The following is a 24,989-nucleotide window of genomic DNA, read 5'->3' as shown; positions in this document are numbered from 1 at the left end:
CCATGAAATTCCAAAGGCGGCTACTTGTTATTTGTGTATTATTATGTCGGGGGTAGGCTTTTGTGTTACCAGCCACTTCAGGGGAGTCAAACTTGTTCGAAACCCTCTATTAATTAATGATTGCGGCAAATTTATCCTTTTCAAAAAATATATAACACGCATTTCGCACAACAATTTTCTTTCTTTCTTTCTTTTATGCAAGGCAGCATGATGTTATACAAGCTGACAAAGAGCTGATACTCATTTTCCAGAACCATCGTACTCCCTCCTATCCAAATTAGGTGAGGCAGACTTAGTACAACTTAGTACTAAAGTTGTACTAAGTGTGCGTCAATTAACATGGATATGAGGGAGTACGAAATAAATCTGATTTTGTAGGCTTCAGTTGCTTTTCTAATTCATCCAATCCAGATAATACAGCAAGCCCCCAAAAAAAAAAATACAGCAAGCTGCCAGTAGTGTTTCCCACGACCAGAGTTATCTCAAAGTCGTCCAGGGGGTCGTTACACAGACAAGTGGATAGATATTGTTGCCCTATTAGCTAGAGCGGCCAATCAAGTGCTTCCATTTAAAAAAAATGAATCAAATGCTTCCATTGTTTGACTCGATACGGCTGTGTTGCACAATGACAACAACGAAAGATTTGTTGTTGATAGTTGTCTCCCCATTTCGAACTGGAATACATCTCAAATGCTTGCTCATGGAAAAACAGAAATGGTTTCTAAGATCATAGCAGGAAAAGCCATTCATGAGCCATAATGCAAAGAACAGAATCATGTTCAGGTTCAGGTTCATGACCAAGCTGCTGACAGCCATCAGGGAGAAGGGACTGGATGCTGAGCTACTCATCGAGGGCACCCAGTTGCTTCATATCCTCCAGGAATGCCATGTAGGAGTCATCAATGCTTTGTGGCTTAGAAACTGAGGGTGAAGGCTGGGCTGCAGATTTTATGGGGGTTACTGAAGGCTTCAGAGCAGAATATGATGGTGCTGATGACTGCTGCTGCGCCTTTGGTTTTGGTTTAGGGAGAGCGGATTCTCTCTTAACTCGAACTGATGCAGGAACCTGCCACAGAAATTAGTTTGAGTTCTTCGCTCAGTGCAACACAGAAGCTAACAATTTAGATGCAACAGCTATTTAATACAAAACCCTGACAGAACAAAAATTTACACGAATATACTAGGTGAACTGTTCAAACTTGAGCGCGCAATTTGTTTCGTGTAAGACAGCATAAAAGTAAAATGTATTTTAATTTATATGTAGGACAGCATGATAATCCCCTGAGTATATTTAAAAAAATTACTTGAAATGACCAGCAAGGCAACAAGCATTACATTTCAGAATTTTGTTATTGTAGGATGTGGACAAATGTGGATACTGCAAACTAGTAGTACAAAAAGCAATATGCATAGTAACCAGTCTTAGAACTAGTACCATAAGAAAAATCAAACACATGTTAGGGACATAAAAAACTTGAGTTGGTAGTAGTGCACTGGTGCCATAAGAAAACTTGCACGTAAAAACATCTCAACGCTCCACAAGAATAAGAGCATCCATGACAACTTCATGCATGTTAGGAACCTTGCCCTTTGGCTCCACAAGAACAAGAACCCAACGCTATACTATTCAAGCTTCACATCCCGGAAAGCATTTGAGTCGGTGTGATGGGAGTATATTCTTAACATTCTCCAACGGCGAGGCTTCCCTAGCAGATTTCGTGACTGGATTGCTAGTCTTCTTCGCACCTCCACCTCTCAAGTCCTCCTCAATGGGGTGCTGGGCACCCCTATCATTCATGGTCGGGGTCTTAGTCAAGGTGATCCGCTTTCTCCGCCGCTCTTTGTCATCGCCATAGGATCCGGGGTCGTGGTACCATCCTTCGGACTTCGTTATATGCGGATGATGGGGCTGTTTTTGTGGCACCAATCAAGGAGGATATTCAAAACCTTGCCCGTATCCTACATGGTTTCGGTCAGGTGACGGGGCTGCAAACAAACTTCATGAAGAGCTCAGTGGTGCCCATTCGGTGTGGGCACTTGGATTTGGATGTCATTCTCGAAGGCTGCCCGCCATACGAGCTCCTTCACCCATGAGATACCTCGGCCTCCCACTCTCTGTTTGGTAGCTTAGACGCATGGACTTTCAACACCTCGAGGACAAAATTGCGGCAAAACTTGTGCCTTGGGAGCACTTACACATCACCAATGTGGGTTGTAACGCACTCGTGAAGTCGGTTCTCACCTCGCAAACTATCCATCACCTCAAGCCACTTATCATGCCCCCACCCATCCTTAAGAGCATCAACAAGATTGAGCAGGCCTCCCTTTGGGCCAGAACTAATAAGGTGACGGGCGGAAAGTGCAAGGTAAATTGGGAAACTATATGTCGACCAACCCACTTTGAAGTGCGTAGTGTGTTGCACCTTGGGAAATTCGCTAGAGCTCTTCGTTTACAATGTCCTTGGTTTGAGTGGCGGGACCCGACGAAGATTTGGGTTGGTTCGGGCAACCCTTGCGATGAAGCGGACATGGATCTTTTTTATGTTCTTACCACCATTACCGTCGACAATGGTGAGAGGACCCCTTTTGGGAAGCACCGTGGCTGAATGCTAAAAATCCCAAGGATATCACCCCCCCCCCACCCCCCCGCGCCCTTCCCCCTTTATCTTGAAGGTCTCGAAGCACAAATCTTGGAAGGTTAGCGCAGCCATGCACGAGGATGCTTGGGTTAAGACCATTGACATGTGCTCCGGGCCATTGTTTTTAAGGCGGTAAGGCGAGGCAAGGCGCTGGGGGCGCCTCACCGCTAAGGCATCAGGCAAGGCGACGCCTTGAGAGTTCCGGGGGGGGGGGGGGGGGGGAGCCCCATAACTTGCTGGTTGCTCCAGCCTGCTGTCCTGGAGAGGAGGATCTGTGTGAGAGGAGGGGGAGAAGCTGCTGGATAGGAGGGGGAGGAGGGGGGAGGCATACCTTGCTGGTTGTTGTTGTGGCCTGTGCTGGAGAGGGGGGAGGAAAAGGCTGCATGAGATTGGGGGGACCAGCTGCTGGAGAGCTGCCGGAGAGGAGAAGGATCTGGGATTAGCTCTAGCCGCCACCAAATCTCCAGAGAGGAGAGACAGTGAGACACCTCTCCCTATCGTGCTGGATCTGGTTTGCTCTGTTTGTTTGGACTCTTTCTATCCCCTCCGCGTACTTGTTACCACACGAGGTAATCTTTCCTGCTCCTGTGTTCCCGCGCGAGGGGCTTTTTCCCGCCTGAACCTCTCTCTCCCCTGCCTGAGGCATCTGCTTTTGCCTGAGGCGAGCAGGAGGACGCCTAGGCGGACGATCTGGACACTCTAAAGACTAAGGCGGATGCCTTACTCTAGTTTGTAAGGCGAGCTCGACGCCTTGGCACCTGGGAGCGCCCTGACGCATAAGCGTCGCCTAAGCAACGCCATAGTGACGCCTTAAAAAAAATGCTCCGGGCTATCTTGGGATCATGTCGCCCAATTCATCGAGCGTTGGTCTCAACTTTCCCATGTTCTTCTTGATGAAGCCCAAGACTATCATGTGGAAGCTATTTCCTAGTAGGGAGTACTCGGTCAACTCAGCTTATAAGGCTCAATTCATAGGAGCTATCTGTTGGAGATATGCCCTAGAGGCAATCATGTATGATGATATTTCCTATGTGCTTATGAATAAAGATAGTCCTTGGACATTATCAATGATGTGTATCAGCAAGTACGTGACTTGTTTGTGGGACTATGCATTGTATGATGGCTGTCCTAAAAGGACCCTAGTCGAAAGGGCTGTGTGGACGCACAACCGACTAGACTAGCATATGACATGGTTGATGGCTTGGTCTCACTGGCCATGGAGCATTGGATGCTAACTAGATAATATAGACTCGGAAGGGTCTGATTGGATTCAACATAGTCGGATCCGAGTTGAGATAAGGTCCAAGTCGGACAGAACCAACTATGAGAATGAGACGTAGCGATATGTCATCTGTGAGTCTCTAGTACAACATACGTTCTATGTCCTAAGACCTGAGCTGGCGCATGTACTCGGGATGGTGACATACCTGCTTTGGGCCGACCAAACGCTACTCCGTGACTGGGTAGTTACAAAGGTAGGTTTTGGGCTTGTCCAGACCCATGCTGCGAGACATGCTCGAGCAAGATGGGATTTGCCCCTCCGATCAGGAGAGATATACTCTGGGCCCCTCGTGTGATCCGACCAAGATAAGCATGGCCATGCGACAGGGATTATGAGATAATCCGGTTAGTGGTCGGCATCACTGGAACGAGAAAGAGGTCGGGCTAGCACAAGGATGACAGACTCGCCTTGAGCCCAACAACATATATCGTGTGGCAAAGGGAACACCAGGTTCATCGGACACTTGGAGTCTGCATGCTTTGCTAGAGGCCGCTGCCGAGTTGGATGTGATCTGACTCGCAACCAAGTGAACCAGAACCTAAGGGGTCGCGCGCTTAAGGGAAGGAACCTGTGAGGCCCAGTCCGACTCCACGAGTCAGAGTGATCCTACTCGGACTCGGATCCAGGCCGAACAGATTTTGGGCCTTAGGGTCCGTGCGAGGCCCAAGTGTTGAGCCCGCGAAGGACGCCTATATAAAGTGGGGGTGCGGCACACTCGTGCGGTTGATCGCTTCGGCGTTGTCACTAGGGTTTGCATGTGTTGCGAATAGCCACCTCCACTCATCGCCGACTATGTGATTGGACCTAGCAGTCCGCCGCACAGTGTTCCTCCTGCACGCGTGGATACCGTTAGAGGCGGTGCACCTGCGCCGCTCCGGCGAACTTATACATGGGATCCACGACCGGCTGTTCGAGGGAGATCGGACGAGGAGGGGACGATCCATGTGGACGCGCTGCCCCAACTCTTCTTCCGCTGCACGGCACTACACGTCTAGTGGTAACGATCTGTGATCCATCTCCCGTAGCATGTTCTTGGTTGTTCTGCACGTAGGAAATTTTAATTTGCAGTCGACGCACCCTACCATAGAACCCAACACTATCTTCACACATATGAACAAGGTCATCTGGAAAGCTTGGGCACCATCGACGGTCAAGTTCTTTGCTTGGCGTGCCATTCAAAATAGGGTGTGGGCGGCCGATCGCCTTGACCGGCGGGAAAGATAAAATTGTGGCCTTTGCCCGTTGTGCAAAAGAGAGTTTGGATTCGCCACTCATCTTTTCTTCAAGTGTCGATACACCTTGCGCATGTGGAGGTTGATCAAAGCTTGGTTTGGTCTTGACATCGACCCCTCCCAATGGGCGACTCACCACTCCATCTGTAGTTGGTGGATCTATATGGCTACGCGGAGCAAAGCAATGGCGTCCCTCACAATGCTCGCCAATTGGACTATTTGGAACTAGAGGAACTCGAGGATCTTTCGGAAGAAATCTACGCCACCTCAAATCATCTTGAACAATTTGAAGAATGAGGCAAAGCTTTGGGTCCTTGCGTGGCCGAAGCGCTTGAGTAACTTGATGCCGGGAGAGTAACGGCCCTGCATCTTTTTTGGGGGGTTTTGTTTTTTTGCTACCCATTGTCATAACCTTCTCTTTATTAATGAATGTTTTTGCCTCGGTGTTAAACAAAAAACATCTCAGTAACATGTCATATGGACTACCTGATAGTCAGCAGATTTTGTAATTCAGATGAGAACATATTTTAAAATTGTCTATTTGTTGGAAAGCTGGTCCCAAAACCTTTTGTAAATGGCAGATATAACAGTGATCAAAACCCAAAACTGAAAAGGCAAAATATACTGTTTGCTGCATTAGGTCATCGTTGCTATGGTATATGTGTTTCCTTGGAATGATATACCCAAGCCTTAGTTCATATCACCATAGTACACGGTTTTAATACTCTGTTGCTGTGTTTGAGAACTTTTCAGGAAATAAGCAAGTGATAGCATTCATGCAGCAAGTCAATAACCAGAGTAAAGAACACATACCATAGCTGTTAGCTCAGGAGTATGTTGTGCTAATGGTCTCTTTACAACTGTTGAAGCAGCCGATTTGACGTAAGATGGCTGCTGAGGTAACTGCGGCCTTGGGCCAAAAACAGCAAATTCGGGTCCTGGAAAAAATGGAGGCCTAAGCATTGCTGACGGACCAGGAAGTACACCAAAGGGTGCCATTGGCATTTGAGCCGGAGTTAATGCTGGAGGAGGTGGAGGGGGCCTGGCAGCAACACCAGGAGCCATAAATGGTGGCCTTGAATCTGGTTGTGACGGTGGTGGAGGAAATCTGACCATTCCTGGACTTAGAATATCAGGTTGTACTGGAGGCATCATTGGAGGCCTTGGAGGCAAAGGCAGTAACTGCGATGGATGCGGTGGAGGTGGTGGTAAGAACCTTGAAATTTTAGCATCTTCTTTCACAACAGGAGTATCCATAGCAGTATCGTCAGTAGCCTGTATTTCATTCGAGTTCGGTGGCAACCTAGGGGGAGGTGGAGGTGGAGGTAGCACAACTGGAGCCTGCAAAATGAAATTCAAAGTTGTGACCGGAACTAGCAGCCAAATAATAAACCAAACGAAGAGAATGGTAACTGAAATATTAATAAGGATTTTCAGGGAATGCATAAATAGTAGTAACATATTGGAAGAGTCAGAAATATTTAAAATAAAAATTGAAGTAGCACCTGTGTAGAATCTGCCGAGCTTGCACCCTCTCCAACAATTTGTTTATTAAGCAGCTCATTTGTACCAGGTAGAGGTGGTTGTTGCAAAGGCCGCTGTGGTGGAGGAGGAGGTGGTGGCAGTAATATATGATCTAACACAGGTTCTCTGGGAGGTGCACCAGGAGGAGGAGGTGGAGGTGGCAGCAGTAAGCCTGGTGCTATTACAGCGCCAGCAGGCTTAGGTGGGGGTGGGGGCGGTGGTGGGGGTAAAGGTAAAGAAGGGACAGATAGATCTGAAGGTTCTGAAGAGGCTGGCAGTGGAGGGGGCGGTGGAGGAGGGGGCATGGTGGAAGGACCTGCTTCTTCAGATTCTGTCATGGAAGATGAAGCCCCAGCACCAACTGAGGAAGGCAGTGGAATCCTTGGTCCTATTGTCAATCAAGAAACAAAAGTGAGCAAGACGTTTCAGCAAACTGTAAAAAAATATTAAGAAAATATCCTACAAGTTATGCTGACCTATCGATGATTTGTACATAGGAGGTTTGCCAGGTGGTGGTGCCCCAGATGGGTTCAAGGTTGGGTGATAGTAAACAGAATCCTGCAGTACAAACCTAGTTAGTATCTGTTCTGAACATGCTGTAACATATATCAATGGTGTCCGAAGAACTGTAAATACCATACTTCAGGCATAGGGTTTTTAGCTCTGTCATCTTCGTCTGCTGCAGGCCGTCTCTTTGGTGGTCCAAGATGGCTGGTTGGAAATGAAATACAAATTTAATAAACGAAAACAATTGCATGTAAATTTAATGAAATGAATGTATAACAAATGAAAAAATTCTCACCTGAACATAACTGGTTGCTCACCCTTTTCTTTCATCTTTTCTTCATATTCCTGGCACAGATATGAAAAGGCAATGAGGTACCATGCTCCCAAAAAAAACTAGTTATAGCATATCCCGTCAAGAAGTTGTACAGAAATTAGAAGATTAATACAAAGTCCAAATAGGTTTACCAAGTACCAACACATTAAAAATCACTCATACTGTGTCATAATGTGAGGGATATATAACTCATGAATAAGATAATACTCCCTCCGTCCCAAAATAAGTGTCTCAACTTTGTACCAACTCTAGTACAAAGTTGTACTAAGCTTGAGACATTTATTCTGGGACGGAGGGAATAACAGTCTTCAGTTAGATTGCATAACAGAGTCGATACAGATGATTCTGTAAAAGGAATGATCCCTTTTAGTTCTAACTTTCCCCTGTTATCAAAACCAAATGTTTCTTGTGAACACATCAGAATACACTAACATAGTTCACTAACAGCATGGGATATTTAACAGAAATCCTCCAAATATCATGTTCCTGAATCTTGATGAAATTGTAACAGTTTTTTTTTCCTTTCTTCTTAACTCATTGGGCGGCCACTTGCATTTCCTCTTAAAAAGAGTTCCGGACAAACTTAAAAAATACTAACAAAAGATTGTGGAAAAGGAAAAAATAATATGGAACCATCGATAGCAAACAAAACCTAATGTGCTGCCCAAAATGGTCCCTAGCCTGTCGTGTGCGTGGAGTTGGAGGTGGAAATTGGGATCTGATCGGAGGGAATAGCAAGGTTCACCCTTAGGCACACGTAGAGGCTCGTCCCTTGCCGTGACACTGGAGACTCTGAACTCTGTTCAGGGCAATTTTCTCTGTTTCTTGATTGATAACCCTATAATACAAACTATCCTCCCTTTATATAGATCAGAGAGGTCGCATAACCTGGAAAGCAAACCAAGTCTTAACCGTTGGGAAAGTAAAGAGAACTTCCTAATATATATATATATATTTCCTAGTGATAAACTTGGACTTCTTTGCTGCCCATTCTAAGCTTTGTGGTGATGGGGTCGCCCATGGTGTGGTGGCTGTTGGTGGTGGGAGGCTAAGGAAGGTCCTCTCTGATACCAAGATGTTGTGTGCGTAGAGTTGGTGGTGGGAACAGGGATCTGATCAGAGGGAATAGCGAGGTTCACCTTAGGCGCACGTAGGGGCTCGTCCCCTGCCATGATGCTGGACGCTCTGAACTCTCAGTTTCGGGCAATTTTTCTCTGTTTACTTATTGATAATCCTAATGCAAACTATCCTCATGTAACTTGGAAAACAAACCAAATCTGAACTGTTTGGAAAGTAAAGACAACTTCCTAATAGAGATATTTCCTAGGGATAAACTTGGGACCTCTTCGCTGCCAAGGATTAGCCATGTGCCTGCCTAAGGCCCAACTGTTTTGTATTGTGGTTAGGGACTGTGCTGCAGGTTTGGGCCTGCGGCTACAGTGCTGCCCCCAATACTTCTCCGTAACATGGTCAGAGAAAATTGAAGGAACAGTTAAAATCTTGTATGTTTGATGGACTAAAAAGATATTAAAATCGCAGTAATGGTAGTGAAACCATTCGAGACTTCCAAAAGAAAGTCCAACGTATCTGCAGAATAAGAATACCTTCCTTTTCTTCACAACAAGATTATAAGTATCCTCAAGCTGTCTTTTCTTATGTTTCCTAGCCTTATCCAGAGCACCATCGGCCTCTGCATCAACCAAATAGTAATTAATCACTCAGAAATACAAGCTTGCCAGAATCATTAACATACATTTCCTCCTCGCAAACAAATAAATTCAAACAGGCAACAACGTTTCTATAAGCAAGCAAATCTTCTATATCTAATTAGCTGCCCCACTACTAAATTTCTCTACACGTGCGTGCTTCCACATCACCTCAATTGTTGATAACCGTTAGATTGAAGTTGTGTGACATCTGCAAGTCATGCATGTACTCGTAATTTACTTTTCTGCGTTAATCTATGCACGCAAACCATGCCACCTCATCAAGTCATGCATGTCTTTTTTTCCTGGAGGAATCAAGTCTACGCATGTCAGTCCCAAGTAACACTTTTTGCGTTAATTTTTGAGTGGTTATGGACAGTATGACTTGATAAGGAAAAATATGCATGTCAACACATTGTGAATGACATACTTCACATTTGAATTTAATATGTTTTCATGTAGCATATATACACTGGCCCTGGGCCCCCAGGAAATACAAGTTGCATATTTCCTAACATGGTATTAGAGCCTAGGTAATTTTTTCACACCCACAACTTGTGCCTCCGATCCAATCTCGCGCCACCGCCATCCTGTTCTCAACTAGCCGTCGCTGCCTCCCCTCTCTCCCCTTCCACGCATGACTCCTCAACCGCTGTTGGCGGTCCTTTCACATGCTGATCAGTGCCGTCCACTGTTGTCAGGTCATCCGCCACCGCTAGTTCTCCGCAGCCTCCATGCCATCCGTAGCCAGCCGCCACCATCATCCACGCCAGTCGCCTCAGATCTGATCTGTCGCGCCATCCGCCTCCCAATCTGATCTCTCGCGCAGCTCCATTCCGGTTGGTTCATATCTAGCGTGTCAGCTCGTAACCGCTGACGGAAGTGGGCGCTAGAGTGTTGGGCTCGTTGCGTACGTGTGCAGCGGTCAGCCAGATCAGATTGGTTTGCTCCACGCAAAAAAATGGTGATGTCCAATGCAGCAAGCTACGTGTCCATTCCATGTTGCCACATCATGTTTGATGGTGTAAACTACACCAAGTGCGTCGTGTTTATGTGCGCTAATATGCATAGTATTCATCTATGGGGCGTTCTCTGGCAAGGTTTCTTGTCCGACGTGCCTGGTTCCTCACGTGGTTCCTACCCTGCAGACGCCACCGGTTCTTGCCTCAGATGCTTCCAAGGCTGATAAGGATGTCGCCAGGCTGCTGTTGATGTTGTTTTGCTGCTGCTTATGAGCAGCAGGCCTCGGACTACCGAACGGCTCTTAACACTTATCATAATGAGCTGTCTTTCTACACTTAGTGGTTTGATAATGATGCTCGGCTATTCTACGAGCTGGTGTTTTGCCTCAGTTTTCTTCTAAGTTTGTGGGCTTCTCTACTGCCTTCGACATGCGGACCCTTCTCCGAGAACGCTATCGGCTCTGGTGATGCCTTGTACCTGTATGTGGTCCACCACAAGCACGCGAAGGGTGACTCTAATGTGGATGATTTCTATGCACAGAGCTCTGCTATCTGACGTCAGCTTGACTCCCTCCGCACTGCTCGTTGTGGTTCATGCTAGTGTTGCCGGGCTGTGAGGTCCAACTTGGAGTTTCAGTGCATCTACGAGTTCTTGTCTTGGGTCAGTAAGGAGTTTGAGCCGCGGCGCGCTCAGCTGTTTGCCCGTGTGCCTCGTGTTTCTCTCTTCTGGAGGCTCTTAGGGGTTGTTTGGATAGGAAGATTATGCAGAATTGCTTCTCCTTAAACGTAATTTCGGTTGTAACAACTTAAAATTTTGTTTGGATTTTCTAATCTAATCATGGACATATAAAAGCAAGTTCGACAAGGCCCAAAAAAAATAGACTTTAGAACAAACGAACAATATACATTTTTGCACAATCCAATTTTCTATATACAAAAGATTTAAACGGATTGCGGCGGAAAGAATCGATCGCTGGCAGCGATAAGGGCACACAACGGGATTGCTCTGTAACCGCAACAACGGCAATGTGAGTACCATCCTCTCCATTGGTATTACATCAGTAATTTGGACGTCTTCCCTGTGCGCACTTTCACCATGGGCGCCTCCGCGGGCAGCGACATGAGAGCTTGATGATGTTGCTGTGAGCACATCTATTACTCATAGTAGCATTGCTTTTCCTATAATTAAGGCGCTCCATCGTACGGGAGACCTAACAATCGATTATTCGATCATTACTCGGGTGGATGAGCACGCAATTCAGCTGATCCTACTCATCATACGAGACCACAACAGCAACTACATCAGTGCATGGAGAGTTATATGAAGCGGAAGGGTCAAAGGTTTTCTCTAGCGTGGGACAATGGCGCGAGGGCAAGGTCGTAGAAGAGATTAATGGATCAAGATGAAGAAGACAAGTAGTGATCACAGAATAGGATTTTCAATAGGCGGCTAGAGCGAAGAACTGCATCATCATGTTTTCTTTTTTTCCCATCCAAACAAAGAATTGTGTATGCTAATCTTAACAGAAAAACTAACTAAAAGTAGTTTTCCTAAAAATCCTCTAAAAACTCATTTTCTAAAATCTTGCATCTAATCCTCAGTACCCAAACAACCACATACTGAGACTCACGCTGAGGAGACTCGCCTATGTGGTGCTGGTCTGCTTGAGGTTCCCTTTTGTGCTCGCTACTGGAGCTCCTGCTAGGCCGCCTACTACACAGGCAGACAGGCTACCTCCCACCCTGGTCCTCCACCACTTCTGCCCACTCCTAGTGGTGGGGTCATGCTTGTATACACTACGGCTATTGCAACAGGGATGGTCGCTCTGAGTTTGATTGCTTCAAGAGGAAGAGGCATATGCGCAGCTCTTCTTCTAGGACTCGTACTCTACTCTGACACTCTCAATTGTCTCCTTGAATGAGCAGGATATTACGAGACTTAAGTGTCACTTGCAGCTTCGGTTCTGCAAGCTCTGTGACTGATGCTTCTGGCACTAAGAGACCACCCCCTACACCGATCCCCTACGAATTCCAGATTTTGGAGCTTCCTTTCATATGTCCTCTGATTCTTCCACCTTGTCCTACCTTAGCTCTCTTGATTATCCAGTTCATGTTCTTACAATTGAAGGTACTCCCCTTCATGTTGCTAGTCAAGGCACTCTTAGCACTTCCTTTTCTATCCCGATGTTGCTCATGTTCCTCGACTTACCATGAACCTGTTTTCAACTGGTCAGCTTACTGACACTGGTTGCCGCGCCATTCTTGGTCGACTCTTGTTTTGTTCAGGATCAGTGCGTGCATGCTTTGGTTGGGGCTGGCCCTCACCGTCGTGACCCTCAAGGACTTTGGGAGGTGGAATAGCTTCATGTTCCTTCCGCAGCCACCACCGTCACCAATCTCTCTACATCCATCGCCTCAGCTACCGGTTCCTTTCAGTAGTGGTGTCATCATCTGGGTCTTTGTGACTCTCGTATGTCGTCTTTAGTTCGAGATCTTCTAGGGTCTATCTACGGAGATGTCTCTTTCGAGTGTCAAGGTTGTAGGCTTAGTAAACATACCTTATCATCATACTAGTGAGTCAGTATCTCATCCTCCGTTTGATCTACTTCATTCAAATTTATGGGGTCCAGCTCCCTTCGCTTCGAAACGAGATCATCGATACTATAATGTGTTGATTCTGCTGGAGATTACATCTCCAAGATGTTGCGTGGAGTCCTTGCTGTGCAGGGTAATCTTGCCCAATTCTCTTGTCTAGGTGCTCACGCTCATAATGGTGTGGCTAAGCGCAAGCATCATCACCTTCTTGAGACGGCTCATGCGCTAATGATTGTTGCTTCACTTCTCCCTCATTTTTTGGATGAAGTTGTTTCTACCTCCACCTATCTCATCAACCTTCAGCCTTCTTCTGCACTCCAAGGTGGCATCCCTCTCGGAGTTCTTTTTGGTCGTTCACCTGGCTAGTCGACCCTTCGCTTGTTTGGTTGTGTTTGTTACGTTCTTCTTGCACCCTGCGAACACACCAAACTGACTGCTCAATCGGTTTAGTGTGTCTTAGGTTACAGTGATGAACATAAGGGCTATGCTATTGGGTTCCTATCAGTCGTCGGATACACATTCCTCGGGACGTGACTTATGATGAGTCTCGTCCCTTCTACATGCGTCCATCCTCCTCGACCTTTTCAGTGGAGGATATCTCTTTCCTCATTTTTTTCTGACGTAGTTGTCACTTTTGTTGATCCCTTGTCCACCATCCCACTGCCCCTGCTCATCCAACTATTGCATATCCGACGCTGCCGGCTCCTATGGTTTCCACACCTCACTTGTCACATGATTCTACACTTTCATCCCCGATGGCTTCCCCGCCTCCATCACCTGAGTCTATCCCGGTGGTTCCTCCTCGTATTCTTCCCTCTTATCCTCACTATTATACCCGTCGTCCACGTGTTGTGGATGAGTCTACTGACTAGCCATCTACTTCTGGTGTGCCATCTTCGCCGTATTATAGCCTACTTATGGCTTTTGTGCTCGTCCTCACCTCGCCATTCACCACTATGGTTTTTCTGGCACTGCTAATCTTGAGTTGGCTTCGTATCGTGATGTAGTTCATCCTGAATGGCAGCATGCGAGGTAGAAGAGATTGCCGCACTTCAGCACACCGGAACGCGGGATCTTGTTTACCTTCCTCACTGTGTTTGTCCCATCAATTGTAAGTGGGTCTACAAGGTTAAGACTCGCTCTGATGGTTCTCTTGAGCGCTAAAAAGCTCGTCTTATGGCACGAGGCTTTCAGCAGGAGCGTGGGCATGATTACAGTGAGACATTGCTCCTATGGCCCATGTGACCATTGTTCGCATAGTTCTCGATATGGCCTTTGTTCATCACTCGTCTATGTCTCAGCTTGATGTCAAGAATATCTTTCTTAACGATGAGTTGTGTGAGGAGGTTTACATGCAGCCACCACCTGGGTATTATGTTCCTGATAGCATAGCCTGGCATGTTCGTCGGTCTCTCTATGGCCGCCCCTTGTGCCTAGTTTGAGTACTTCACCTTCGTGGTGACTGTGGTTTGTTTTCCAGCAAGTGGTCATGATCCTGCGCTTTTTTATCATATTTCCGCCCGTGGTCGGACTCTTCTTCTATATGTCAGATGACATGATCATCAAAGCAACGACTCAAGACACATAAAACTTAGAATGCTAGGCCTCTTACAAACAAAGCTGGTAGGGCAAGTAAATAATCATCTGATTCTGCATAAAAGATAGGTTTTTAAAATGGTCTGTTTCTAAGACATTGATCTAAAGGTCTGAATTAGCCTCGAAATACAATGCAATATACTTACTCATCTTTTCCAACTTCTCAATCTGATCCTTTATAGCATCTGGGTCCTTTTTCAAAATTCCAACCTCCCGTACCTTCTTTCTTTCTTTTTTGTTCTGCGGAGCAAAGAAAATGATAAAGTTTGAGAAATAAAGATGGATTAAACTACTTGGTAACAGACTAGGAAAAATGCCCGTGTGTTGCACCGGGAGAAAAATACAAATCGAATGCTATGCGAACCTAATAAAGCAAAAAAGAGAAATAATTTATTAGTAAACAAACCAAAACCTAGAAGTTGTTAGGGTATTTGCCAAACTTCAGTGCATACTACACTTCAAAGCCAAGTGATCATCATAGGCAGTATATGTATCAGCGGCAAAGGACAAATAATGCTATATAACAGGAAGAGAAATAATTGCAAACTAATTGTACATATAAAAAGGGCAAGAACACAAACATGATCATCTGAAATGAAGTTTCAATATAACAGCAGCAGACCAGAACTTTGTTCTCAAAGTGAGGTAAAAGTGCTAGTAAATGTAATTTCTTGAGACCACAATTGTAGTTCGCTTGCAGCACGCAACCAAATAAGCAAGCAGCAGACAACCGAAAGTGCTCATAACTAACAGGTGTAACACAGATAGAACTGGAGTCTATGTCAGACTTTCAACAGGAACAGTTAATATCCATGACACGATAGACCACTGAACTACATGTAGACCATAAAGGTGCCAACAACACGATAGACCAATGGGCTACATGAGCAAAATTATTTAATAGTCATCTATGTCACCTAGTACTATCTTATTAAGCAGAACATGCTAACATGTGAATTAATGGTTAAAAAAGTTACTCCTGAAAAACACCTTACAAAGCTAGAGAGAGCACTAATTTTGAATGTTCTAAGAGCAATGAAAAGACTTGCTCACATAGCGGTATGGACTATGCACTGACCATAGTTAGCAACGACAGAATAATTATTTGGAGTGTGGAATTTGCAAAGGATAGTGCCAATAGAGGAATACAACTGAATAAAATAAAATTCCATTAGCAGATCGCCAGGTTTGGAATGGACCGAACTTATTGGTGCAGGCTATATATAAATATAATAACACTGCCATATATGCCTCACACGTCCATAGTTCGAATAGCAAGGAAAAACTTCATATGAATTGTTTCCTGTGCATCAGTCCGGTGCCTTTTGGCCAGGCATCAGGAACCATGTAATTAAGAAACCTCCTGTGTAACTCAAGTACTCCATGCAACTAATTGTATCACGGACAATTTAAAACCTGGAACTAAACAGTACTCTATTAGACATGATTTTGAGAAATCTTGAGAAATTTTCATCATGTTAAATGCCAAATATATGGGAAACATATTAATAGTGCAAGCATTATTGTACCTTATCTGTATGGTGAAAGGAAGAACAGTTTGATATAATAAGAAATTTAGCATATTTTTTGAAAAGGAGGATTGCCCCCTTCCAACTAAACAAATTTAGCATATGTTCAAAGCAACAATGTAAGATACAACATTATGTCTGTGTACATAAAAATATAAACAAACTCGGCTTGTTTCCATGGTCAAAGTGGCTTGTCTCTCGCGTACAGAGTAGCGCTCATAGATTTACACATGTACACATCGGCTTCTTGTTCAAACAATAGGGATTGACCATTGGACCAAGCTGATTGGGTGTTCATGAGAGAAATACAACGGCTAGAGAAAAGGCTTGCACCACTGCTCCAGTTTCTCTAGTTGGAAGTCTCAGCGGTGACAGCGGGCGGATGATTCGCTTAAATCATGAGATTAATTTACTGATTGACATGAAAAAGGATGTTATATTGCAGCTTGCAGGGTGGTTGGAAATTAAAACGGAAGATATTAAAAGATTGGGGAAGAGAGTGATTGATGAGGCAAGATTAAATCATGGCCTTTTTCAGATAGATTGTAGTTTGAGTGGAACTTTGACGTACATGACGGCTACCTCTACAAAATCCACAAACAAACTGAGTCCCCAAATCAAACAAAAATGTTTCTCATCTGTTTAATAAATATCACACATTAGATATACTATAATTAAGTGAAAATATCACAGTAAAAAAAAGTACTGGGAATTTGATTCGTAGCCCATATTGTAAGGAATGAATCACATCCTCCACTTTATATGTGAAGTCTTTGACGGATATCCAAAGGTTGTCTGACAATCATCACACACTTTTTAACAATATCTGTAGTCCTATTTAAGACGTTATATGCTGAAGAAACAACGACCTGAATAAAATCTGGCTAGCGAGATTAACCAAACACCCGATCCGCCATTGAATTTATGGATCCCTGGTTCAGGGGTAAAAAGAAAGCCCGGGGGGTGAAGGGATGGGTACCGGTGTCACTGGCGGTGGCGGGGACGGTGTAGCCGCGACAGAGGAGCTTCACGAGCCATGCCACGATGTTGCCCGAAGCGCCAGTGCCGCGGACCACCTTCGCCACCCCGAGTGTGATGTGCTGCCTCGTCGCCCATGCCATCGGGACGAACGTGTAGATGAGCATGCGGACGATGCAATGGCCGACGAGGGGCACGAGGTGGCATGTCAAATGTGCCTGTTAACACTTAACAGCCCCCGTTGGTGTCATTCTGCCATTGCAGCTGCGACCGCGCCGAATCCGCAGCAGCCTCGACATGGGAGCACGCATCCTCTTGCCGTCTAGGTAGGCTGCGGAGGGAGAGGGTTGGGGGCTTGGGGTGTTAGGCGGGGGAGAGGGAGGGGCAGCGGCTGAGGAGGAGAGAGGATTTGGAGGAAGGTGCGGCGCCGGCATCGGGTGTCGCCGGTGGGGCCGGCGCACGGCGAAGGGGCGGAGCCTGTGGTGGCGGCGCGCGGTGGAGGGGCCGGGGGCGGATCTTGCCAGAAGATTCGTTGGATGGCTTGAGGCCCATGCTAGCCGGTTGAGGCATACTGGGCTTCGTTGGGACAACGAGGGATGAATTTTTCTCCAACGACGTACGAAAACTTCCACAAGGACGTGCGGAAGCCAAATTAGTACCACCTCGTTTATATTATGATTTTGTCCATACAAATTATAAAAGCGTATTATGACATGAAAAGAAAGCGTATTGTGACGGTGAACCCGACAAAGTCAATCCGTGCTTTATTATTAGGGAGAGATTAAATGAATTACAAGTGTAAAAAATCTTTAGCATCAGTCTGATATGAAACTGGGGTTAAAAAGACAAAACTACCGACAAAGCTAATAAGTGGACATAACATAGTGTGTAAACTCTGTAATGACCACTATTGCCGCCTTACAGTGTTGGTGCATCTGTACCAGGATACATGACGAGGGATACATTTCCAGGTCAAAATGATGTGCACCAAAAAAATGTGACATCTGAAGATGCAAGAGTACAGCACAGAACAATTGCAGCAACTGGCTTTGGTTACTTTGACAAACTAGATTGCTCCTAAAGTGCCCCATCAGATAAAAGTACCATAGAAAACTGGAGTGACATAACAAAGAAGTATAAGGGCCATTTCTTTTGCTAGCTTTTTTGGGCTTCCAGAATAAGCTGCCCCCTACCCAGCTTATTCTAGAAGCCCAACCAAAATTTTCTTTTTTAAAAGCCTACTAGTCAAGTCTTAACTACTAGGCTTCTAAAAAAATAAGTTTGGTTCAGCTTCTAGAATAAGCTAGGTAGGGGGCAGCTTATTGCAGCTTATTCTGGAAGCCACCAAAAGAACTGGCCCTAACTAAGCTGCTAGGCGATATGTTATGACCGGCCGGGCCTACAGCCGTAGGAGGCCCACCGGGCAGGCTTAGGCCGCAAGTTATCTTAGTTTTATTTTCAGATCGTGGTTATATATACAAGTTGTAAGACTATTTTCAGATTTAAGCAATAAGACTATTCTGTTGCCCGGCTCCCAGAGGAGCCGGAACCTTAAAACCCTAGCCGCCTCCTGCTTGCGCCGCAGCCGCCGAACCGCAAGGACGGCGCCCCGCCGCCGGCCGCCGCGCTCCAGCCCTCGCCCACCTCCCTCGTTCCCCTACATCCTACGCCCTAGGCAGGGCAAAACCCTAGTTCCTATCACCTTGGTATCATCCAGCTCGGGTTCGACCATGTCATCCTCACCACCATCGCCGTCGCTGCCCCTTACCACCACCACCACCGCCGCGCCATCGCCGATCGTCACGGGCCCGCTGGCCCTTCCATCGGCGCCGCTGGACCTCCTCTCCGACGCGTCCACCGGGCTGCTGCCGCCCCCCGTCACCACGACACCGCCATCTCCATCGACCCTGCCGGCCCAATACTCGCCGGAGGCCATGGCTGGTGTCCTCAACGACCTGGTTGTCGTGGTCCAGGGCATCCGGCTTTACCTGGCCAGCCCGTACGTGCCGCCACCGCCGCTCCCACCACCCGTGCCCTCCGGACCGCCGGCTCTCCTGTGGTACTCGGTGCCCGCGGCCCTCACCGGAGGCTACCCGGCGCTACAGCCGCCGGCCGCTCCAGCACCGGCCTGGCCGCAGTGGCCTGCGCCAGCGCCCGCGGCGCCACCTGCGTCTACCGCGCCCGCCCCAGCCCCGTGGCCGGCCTGGCCCGCGCCGGCCCCGTCTGCGCCGAGCCACGCGCCATCGCCGCCACCCAACATCGGCCTAAGCCAGGCCACTCCAGGAGGGCTCCCGATTCAGCAGGTGCGGTTTCCACCGTCGCCTTCTCCGATTCCGGCCTGGCTCACCGGGACGTCGCCACCGCCAGTTTACACGGAGGCCGGGGACCCGTCAGTGCCCCCGCTGCAGTCCGGGGGACCGTCATCCGCTCTCCGCATCGCCGAGCCGGTGGGCACTGGCGCGCCGACCCCGACGCCACCCCGGTTCGCCCGGATCGACTTCGCCACCTATGACGGCTCGGACGACCCTCTTAACTGGTTAAACCAGTGTGACCAGTTTTTCAGGGGGCAGCGCACGCCTGCGTCGGAGCGCACTTGGCTCGCTTCCTACCACCTCCGGGGTGCAGCCCAGACATGGTACTACACCCTCGAGCAGGACGAGGGCGGCATGCCTCCCTGGGAGCGTTTCCGCGAGCTGTGCCTCCTTCGTTTCGGGCCCCCACGGCGCAGCAGCCGCCTGTCCGAGTTGGGCCGTTTACCCTTCACCTCCACGGTCCAGGATTTCGCCGACCGTTTCCAGGCTCTGGCGTGTCACGCACCGGGGGTGACGGCACTACAGCGGGCTGAACTCTTCGTCGGCGGCCTTCCCGACCACATCCGCGTGGACGTCGAGATGAAGGGGCCCCAAGACCTGCAGACGGCCAAGTACTATGCTCGGGCGTTCGAGCAGCGCGCCCAGGACTTGACACGGCCAGCCGCGCCTCGTGGGAGCCGACTTCCTCCACGGCCACCGCCGCCCGCGCCCGCACCATCAGCTGCATCACCGGCGGCCACCCCGGCCGCGACACGGCCCTTCCGGCGCCTTTCGCAGGCGGAGCAGCTCGAGCGCCGCAGCCTGGGGCTCTGCTTTAACTGTGACGCGCCCTACGCCCCGGGCCATGTCTGCCCGCGCCTCTTCTACTTGGAGACGACCGACGAGACCGAGGACGAGGACACCGATGCTGGACCCGGCGACCCGACCGCCGTGGAGGTCGCGCCGGCACCCACGCCCGCGCCAGCTACGGCAGTCGTCGTCTCACTTCACGCATTGGCCGGCATCCGTAATGAGCGGACGATGCTTGTACCGGTCACGATCCATGGCGAGACTCTAGTGGCCCTCTTGGACACGGGTTCTACACATAACTTCCTACCTGAGGCTACTATGCGGCGCCTCGCGCTACAGCCGATCAGCGGGGAGCAGCTGCGAGTCACCGTCGCTAATGGCGACCGCCTCCGCTGCCATGGGCTCGCTCGGGACGTGCCCATTACTATCGGCGACGAGCACTTCACCATCACTTGCGCCGGCATTGATTTGGGCTGCTTCGACTTCATCCTCGGTGTCGACTTTTTGCGGACTCTCGATCCCATCCTTTGGGACTTCGACACCCTGACGATAACCTTCTGGCGTCTCGGCCGACGCATCCGGTGGGAGGGCGTTGGAGGCACCCCGGCGACGCCTCCGCTCTAGCTGGCCGCGGCCACCACCGAGGCCGAGCATCCGCTGTTAGATAACCTCCTGCAGCAGCACAGTGATCTCTTTGAGGAACCACAGGGCCTTCCGCCGGCTCGGGTCTACGACCACCGTATTCACCTCCTGCCGGGCTCGGCACCGGTGGCAGTACGGCCCTACCGGTACCCTCAGCTGCAAAAGGATGAGTTGGAGCGGCAGTGTGCACTCATGCTTGTTGCGGGCATTATCCGGATCTCCACATCACCATTCACGGCGCCGGTCCTCCTCGTTTGCAAGTCGGACGGCACGTGGCGCTTCTGCATCGACTACCGCGCCCTTAATGCTCTCACACTTAAGGATAAGTTCCCTATCCCGGTGGTCGATGAACTCCTGGATGAACTACATGGGGCGCGCTTCTTCACGAAGCTAGATCTCCGGTCGGGGTACCATCAGGTGCGCATGCATCCAGACGACATCGCCAAGACGGCGTTTCAGACTCATCACGGCCACTTTGAGTTCTTGGTGATGCCCTTTGGCCTCTCCAACGCCCCGGCGACGTTTCAGGCCTTGATGAACGACGTCCTCCGGCCCTACTTACGTCGGTTTGTGCTCGTTTTCTTTGATGACATTCTTATCTACAGCCGCCTCTTGGGCAGAGCACCTCCAACATGTGGCCATCGTCTTCAACGAGCTTCGGGCGCATCATCTTCAGCTTAAGCGCTCGAAGTGCTCGTTCGGGACACCTTCGGTCGCTTACCTGGGCCACGTCACCTCTGCCGAGGGAGTGGCCATGGACGCCGACAAGGTGGCGGCCATCGCCGCCTGGCCGATTCCGCAGTCGCCCAGGGCTCTCCGCGGCTTTTTGGGCCTTGCGGGATACTACCGGAAATTCATCCGGGAGTTTGGCGTCATCGCGGCCCCGCTCACGCGCCTTCTCCGTCGCGACGCCTTCTCTTGGGATGCGGAGGCCACCACCGCGTTCGAGGCCCTTAAGGGGCCCTCACGACGGGTCCAGTCCTGCAGATGCCTGATTTCGACCTACCGTTCACCGTTGACTGCGACGCCTCGGGTGCGGGTTTCGGTGCGGTCCTTCATCAGGGCGATGGACCCCTCGCATTCTTCAGCCGGCCCTTTGCCGCCCGCCATCTTAAGCTGGCGGCCTATGAGCATGAGCTCATTGGCTTGGTGCAGGCGGTGCGTCATTGGCGGCCCTATCTTTGGGGTCGCTCCTTGCGGATCCGGACGGACCACTATCAGAGGCTCTCGACCGTACCGTAGCACCAGTGGATCAGTAAGCTCTTCGGGTTTGACTTCACTATCGAATACCGTCCGGGTCGCCTTAACACGGTCGTCGACGCCCTATCTCGGCGTGACGCCGACACTGACGATGGGTCGGCTGAGGGAGCGGCCTTCTGCATCATCATCAGGCCCTCCTTCGCGCTCTTCGCCGACATCTGACGGGCGACGGCCGCGGCGGCCGACGCGCTTCTCCTGCAGCAGCAGCTCGCTGCGGGGGAGCTGGATGCGCCGTGGCGCCTCGCCGACAGCCTGCTGCTACATGGCCGCCGGGTTTTCGTCCCGGCGCATGATGATCTTCGTCACCAGGTGATGCGCCTCGCTCACTCGGCGGGCCATGAGGGTGTGCAGAAGACGCTCCATCGTCTCCGCGCTGACTTCTACATTCCAGGTGATCGTGCCCTGGTTCGTGACTGGGTGCGGTCGTGTGTGACCTGCCAGCGCAACAAGACGGAGACGCTTCAGCCGGCTGGGTTGCTCCAGCCGTTGGAGGTGCCGTCCCAGGTCTGGGCGGACATTTCCATGGACTTTATCGAGGGCCTCCCCAAAGTAGGCGGCAAGTCCGTCATTCTCACGATGGTCGATCGCTTCTCCAAGTATGCCCACTTCATCGCGCTCGGGCATCCCTACACGGCGGCATCTGTTGCTCGGGCCTTCTTCGACGGTATTGTCCGTCTCCACGGGTTTCCATCCTCTATCGTCAGTGATCGGGATCCCGTGTTCACTGGACATGTCTGGCGCGACCTCTTCCGGCTGGCAGGCGTTAAGCTCCGCCTGAGCACAGCCTTCCATCCTCAGACCCACGGCCAGTCTGAGGTCGTTAACAAGGTGATTGCCATGTATTTGCGTTGTGTCACAGGTGATAGCCCTCGCGCATGGGTCGATTGGCTATCATGGGCGGAGTACTGCTACAACACCTCTTATCACTCCGCCCTCCGTGCGACGCCGTTTGAGGTGGTGTATGGCCGGCCACCACCGCCGATTCTTCCGGTTGATCCGGGCCTGGCGCGGACCGAGGCGGCCGGGGTTCTTCTGCGGAACCGTGACGAGATGCTGGCAGAAGTCCGGCAACGCCTCCTCCAGGCCCAGCAGTTGGCCAACCACTACTACGACGGCAACCATCGCGAGGCGGAGTTCGCGGTGGGTGATTGGGTCTGGCTGCGTCTACTTCATCGCTCTACGCAGTCCCTGGACCCCCGTGCGAAGAGGAAGCTGGGTCCTCGTTATGCCGGTCCCTTTGCTATCCTGGAACGCATTGGGAAGCTGGCTTACCGTCTTCAGCTTCCAGCGGGTGCATGGATCCATGATGTCTTCCATGTGGGTTTGCTCAAGCCCTTCCGTGGAGAGCCACCGGCGGTTTCCCCCACTCTACCACCAGCTGCTGACGGTCGCCTACTTCGGGAGCCGGCCAAGGCGTTGAAGGCTCAGCTGCGTCGTGGCTCCTGGTACGTGTTGATCCAGTGGGGTGGCCTTACTGAAGAGGATGCTACTTGGGAGCAGCGCGAGGAGTTCCGCCAACACTATCTAGATTTTCAGCTCGAGGACGAGCTGTTTGCGCAGGCGGGGAGAGATGTTATGACCGGCCGGGCCTACAGCCGTAGGAGGCCCACCGGGCAGGCTTAGGCCGCAAGTTATCTTAGTTTTATTTTCAGATCGTGGTTATATATACAAGTTGTAAGACTATTTTCAGATTTAAGCAATAAGACTATTCTGTTGCCCGGCTCCCAGAGGAGCCTGAACCCTAAAACCCTAGCCGCCTCCTGCTTGCGCCGCCGCCGCCGAACCGCAAGGACGGCGCCCCGCCGCCGGCCGCCGCGCTCCAGCCCTCGCCCACCTCCCTCGTTCCCCTACAGCCTACGCCCTAGGCAGGCAAAACCCTAGTTCCTATCACGATAGCATTGCTATTAACCTTTGTTGGGTGGCATAGCAAAAAAGTAAATCCAACTGAGCAACAAAATCAAGCTACCACCCTATTCTACCAGAGATTGTCTAAATCCAGCCAAAACAACGGACAGCCAGGCAATTTTACATCACAAAGCAGAACAAGCTGCAGCTTCTGGTCAAGACTGTTCACAGTTAAAATTACGGGTATGCTGCCCAATTATGACTATCCATTCCGCGTGGCATAGTGGTACAAGTGTATGATTGGTCTATCTGCTGCATACAAGCTCTTCAAGCGAAATACCTAGTATCTTAGTGATGTCAAATGTAAATATGCTTGTTACATGCAAGAATGCCACAATGCATTGTCCAATTGAACCAAAACAACGACTAGTTTACTAGGAGTACGTGATAGCATCTCAATCGACCGTAACGAGCACAAGAGGATCTCATGTTAAAACGATCAGAAAGCTACGAAGTCATTGCTGAATTTCCACCTTCAGATAGCCCTAACCCGCCCCACGAAACAACAAATCTAACGAATCGAACTACTATCGCTATTGCAGCGTACGAGTCTTGTTCAGATAACCCCCCACAAGAGCGCAAGCCGTAGGGCAGAAACCCTAGGGTTGGAGACTCACCCGCTTAAGCTCCTTCCTGCGCTGCTCCTTGCGGAAGGCGTCGGTGGGATTCATGACTTTCCCTCCCTTAGTTGTCTTCATCTTTCCCCCTTCCTCTCGCGCCTCCGGCGACGGAGCGACCGAGCTGCACCGGCGGCGGGAGATTTAGCCAAGAGAAGAGAGGGGGGACTTCGCGGCGAACGTCGTCGCGATGGGGTTCGGGTCGGCGTACCTTCTTTCGCTTTCTTTAAATTCTTTTTATTTAACTTGTTTCTTTTCTTTTGCGAGGGCTGGCTTTTTCGTTTTTTTTTAGGGGTCTTTGTGACTTGTGAGGGCTGCTGGGTCAGCGTGAAAAATCCAGGGCCGGATCTTTTATTAAAGCTGGGCAGCTCATTCTAGAAGCCCAACTAAATATATTTATTTAAAAGTTTACTATAGCATATATGTCCGTGCGTTGTAATAGAAAATTTTGATGTTTCGTACATGTCTCATAACATCGGATTCATTATAAAGAACATGTTACAATGCAACATTCTTCTATAAAATGAACATAAAAAATAAGATGCAATTTAGCCATGTTTATATTGTTTTCCTAGCATAA

General features: G+C 49.4%; 1 protein-coding gene across 1 annotated transcript; it reads right to left on the bottom strand.

Annotated features, from left to right (window-relative positions):
• Positions 1 to 524: 524 nt before the first annotated feature.
• Positions 525 to 24,642, bottom strand: LOC125536840 (protein EARLY FLOWERING 5). The gene is made up of 9 exons (XM_048700125.1): positions 24,410 to 24,642; positions 14,524 to 14,617; positions 9,123 to 9,208; positions 7,480 to 7,529; positions 7,319 to 7,388; positions 7,154 to 7,235; positions 6,659 to 7,065; positions 5,967 to 6,494; positions 525 to 1,066 (listed from the first exon to the last, which is right to left on the bottom strand). Exons 1-9 carry the CDS (start codon positions 24,488 to 24,490, stop codon positions 842 to 844), a joined length of 1,623 nt encoding a protein of 540 aa, XP_048556082.1. The 5' UTR covers positions 24,491 to 24,642; the 3' UTR covers positions 525 to 841.
• Between the last annotated feature and the right edge of the window lie 347 nt (positions 24,643 to 24,989).

Source organism: Triticum urartu, chromosome 2, assembly GCF_003073215.2.
Source record: "Triticum urartu cultivar G1812 chromosome 2, Tu2.1, whole genome shotgun sequence".
NCBI lineage: Eukaryota > Viridiplantae > Streptophyta > Magnoliopsida > Poales > Poaceae > Triticum > Triticum urartu.
The sequence above is the reverse complement of the archived record's forward strand: the minus strand, read 5'-3'. Positions and strand labels throughout refer to the sequence as shown.

Coding starts and splice junctions, on each gene's coding strand:
- LOC125536840 (XM_048700125.1), bottom strand. CDS start 24,490: ATGAAGACAACTAAGGGAGGGAAAGTCATGAATCCCACCGACGCCTTC. Junction 7,530..9,122: donor TTGTTGTGAAGAAAAGGAAG/GTATTCTTATTC, acceptor TATCTGTGCCAG/GAATATGAAGAAAAGATGAA. Junction 7,389..7,479: donor GAGCAACCAGTTATGTTCAG/GTGAGAATTTTT, acceptor ATTTCCAACCAG/CCATCTTGGACCACCAAAGA.